Source organism: Temnothorax curvispinosus, unplaced genomic scaffold (genome assembly GCF_003070985.1).
Source record: "Temnothorax curvispinosus isolate PA1 unplaced genomic scaffold, ASM307098v1 QBEX01015436.1, whole genome shotgun sequence".
Taxonomy (NCBI): Eukaryota; Metazoa; Arthropoda; class Insecta; order Hymenoptera; family Formicidae; genus Temnothorax; species Temnothorax curvispinosus.
The window spans coordinates 12,553-15,522 of record NW_020225216.1 but is presented as its reverse complement, the minus strand read 5'-3'; the positions used below and the strand labels follow the sequence as shown (position 1 = coordinate 15,522).

Genomic DNA, 2,970 nt, shown 5'->3' with positions numbered 1-2,970 from the left:
ATATAATCGATTTACAAAAGTGTTAAAGTTTGTAACAATTAAATACAAATTACAATGTAGTGCTTCAGATAGTGCCAATAAAAAATACGACTAGAAATCGTGTTATTGTTAAAAAAAATTTTACGTTCTAGTTCAGCGGTGGATACAACTACTGGACAAAAGGTGGCGATCAAAAAGTTAGCCAGGCCGTTTCAGTCAGCTGTGCACGCAAAACGCACATATAGGGAGCTGCGTATGTTAAAACATATGAATCATGAAAATGTGGGTAAATGGTCAATCATCGAGATACTTTACGCTTGTAGTCAGTTTTAAAGATACGTGTTGCTCTTTTGTAGGTAATAGGACTGTTAGATGTATTTCATCCGTCTTCATCTTTGGAAGATTTTCAACATGTGTGGGTATCATGTCCATTATGTTCCAGCAGTTAACAAGACATCAAACGACATATTTCTTAACACAGTGACGTCTAAAGACGTCTTAATAACATCTCTAGCGTTAATAATACGTCATTAAGATGTATCTAGACGTCACCTTGTTAACTGGGATGAGAACAGTCTTATTTTGCTTATATTAATTGTGTTATTTATTTATATAGATACCTAGTCACACATCTAATGGGCGCTGACCTAAATAATATTGTCAGAACGCAAAAGCTTTCTGACGATCATGTGCAATTTCTCGTCTATCAGATCCTCCGTGGTTTAAAATACATCCATTCTGCAGGAATTATACATAGGGTACGATAGTGCGCTGTATACATATGTTTACATAAAATGTGAAAAATATAGAAGCAATTTCTGACAGATTTGATTAATAGGACTTGAAACCGTCCAACATAGCGGTCAACGAAGATTGCGAACTGAAAATACTAGACTTTGGGTTGGCTAGGCCCACAGAGAACGAAATGACCGGTTACGTCGCCACTAGGTGGTATAGAGCACCTGAAATTATGCTTAATTGGATGCATTACAATCAGACAGGTCAGTAATTAATTGTACCGAAAGAGGATTAGTGGAAAAAGAGATATCTTATCTGCTTTATCTTATAAGAATAGAAATCTTATCACGTTATGTTGTAATACTATTGTTATATATTTTAGTTGATATTTGGTCAGTGGGATGCATAATGGCGGAATTATTAACTGGGAGAACATTATTTCCTGGAACAGATCGTATCCTTTGTCACTATTGAGTTTTTGTTGTGTTATTTTAATTTCCAGTATTTCTTTACATTAATTTTTTTCTCATAAGTTATGTTATACCATAAATGTATGTTTTATGTGTTTAACACAAACTTATTAATTAGTTTTAATAAATATTTCTATTTGTTTCATCCAGTTGCAATGTCTTTTAATAAATATGCTTTTTGCTAAGGATCTATCGTAACTGAGATATCCCATAATTGCATTAAACTCTTAAATTTAACACCACTGTATATATTCTGCTTAACATGTGCTTTTAGAAAGCCATTTGCTTACACTTTGCATTTTTAATCTAAAAGCTATTTGCAAAGCATGAATATAATATAATAAAGACTGTATATATAAAAATATCAATTACATATTTAGAATACGTAACATATTGCTTTAAAAAATAATAAAATATATTTAACAAAGGGGATATTTAGTATTTTCAAAGAAAAATATAGTGGAGCCTTAGCAAGAGCAGATATTCATCAACTGAATTTAATTATGGAAATTTTGGGTACTCCACGAGACGAGTTTATGAAAAAAATATCATCAGAATCGGTAAGTTTTATTTTACAGTATTTTGTTTTGCAATTATTTCACAGTAGTTACTAGTTACTTTATCACTGTAGCATGAAATGCACGTTTTATACATTTTAAATAAAATGTGAACTGTGCTTGATCTTTTCTTTTTCTTTGTTAACATGTAAAATAAAAATGAATATTACATCTTGGCAAATTCTTAGATTTGACATAATATTGATGCAATACTTAATATAAGATTTTAGCAACAAATAATCTATACTTTGATAGCTTAATAAATTATATTTACGGATAACATAATATTAATAATAATTAAAAGTAGTATATATTCATATAATTACTAAATTCATAGAAAATTCAAGAAAAATTTAAGTAATATAGATTTCAAGACAAGTTGTAATATAAAGTATATCTTAATAGAAAAAGGTTTAAATTTTACATAACATGAAGCTTATTGGCGTATGCAAATATAGCATATTAAATAAGGTATACTATATAAAGTTAAATCTTTTTCACATTTGATATTTATTTAAAGTTCTAATTCACGCTGCTTTATAACAAATATGCAGCTTGCTTTAGATGCGATCACTTACCAGTTTGTGGGAATGGTTTTATGTATGTAGCATTAATAAAACTACTTTTTAATTGTTATTTAATTGATACTGCTTTTCCAAACATACCTTAACCATAAGCAGACATTGATCATCTAACACGAGTGTTAGTACTCTGTGGTACACCCACAGAAGAAACATTAAGCAAAATTACTAGCCAAGAGGTAAATTTGTTTTTTAAGTCAATATATATATTCTAAACTTTATGTTCAGACTCAAAATATAGTCATTATATATAAGAGAAATATAAATGTATATTTTTATTTAAAAAAAAAAAAAAAATAGCTTTTAAATATCTTAACCAGTTAAACCCGCTGCATACGTAGGTCTACGGCATCCGAGCCAAAGTGATATCTGCTCGAAAATGTAAAACCTGCAAGCCTGTCAGAAGATATTAAATATACGATATTTATCAAAATAACTATAAAATCGTCAACTACAATAGACAGATGTTTCATGAATTTTTTTAGATTTTTTAAAATGCTTTAAGGTAGGGAAAAATAGCGTTGAACGTGACAGACCCACGTATGTACTTAGAAGGTACTGAAAAAACGTATGCACTTTAAGGACGTTCTCTCGTCCTTAGAGAAAATCGATTTTCTTAGGATTTTCTTGAAACTGTGAATATAT

At 29.7% G+C, this 2,970-nt stretch overlaps 1 protein-coding gene across 5 annotated transcripts in view; it reads left to right on the top strand.

Moving 5' to 3' along the window:
• LOC112465697 (mitogen-activated protein kinase p38b-like) overlaps window positions 1-2,970 on the top strand; it is an 11,081-nt gene that overhangs the window by 1,390 nt on the left and 6,721 nt on the right. For 3 of the 5 annotated variants that reach the window (XM_025033382.1, XM_025033384.1, XM_025033386.1), the window contains exons 2-7: window positions 132-261; window positions 336-394; window positions 596-737; window positions 818-980; window positions 1,100-1,171; window positions 1,668-1,747. In XM_025033382.1, the coding sequence (XP_024889150.1) occupies window positions 132-261; window positions 336-394; window positions 596-737; window positions 818-980; window positions 1,100-1,171; window positions 1,668-1,747 (646 nt within the window). Of the gene's footprint in view, window positions 1-131; window positions 262-335; window positions 395-595; window positions 738-817; window positions 981-1,099; window positions 1,172-1,667; window positions 1,748-2,424; window positions 2,505-2,970 lie in introns of all 5 variants that reach the window. The other 2 variants (XM_025033383.1, XM_025033385.1) reach the window with 1 other exon arrangement.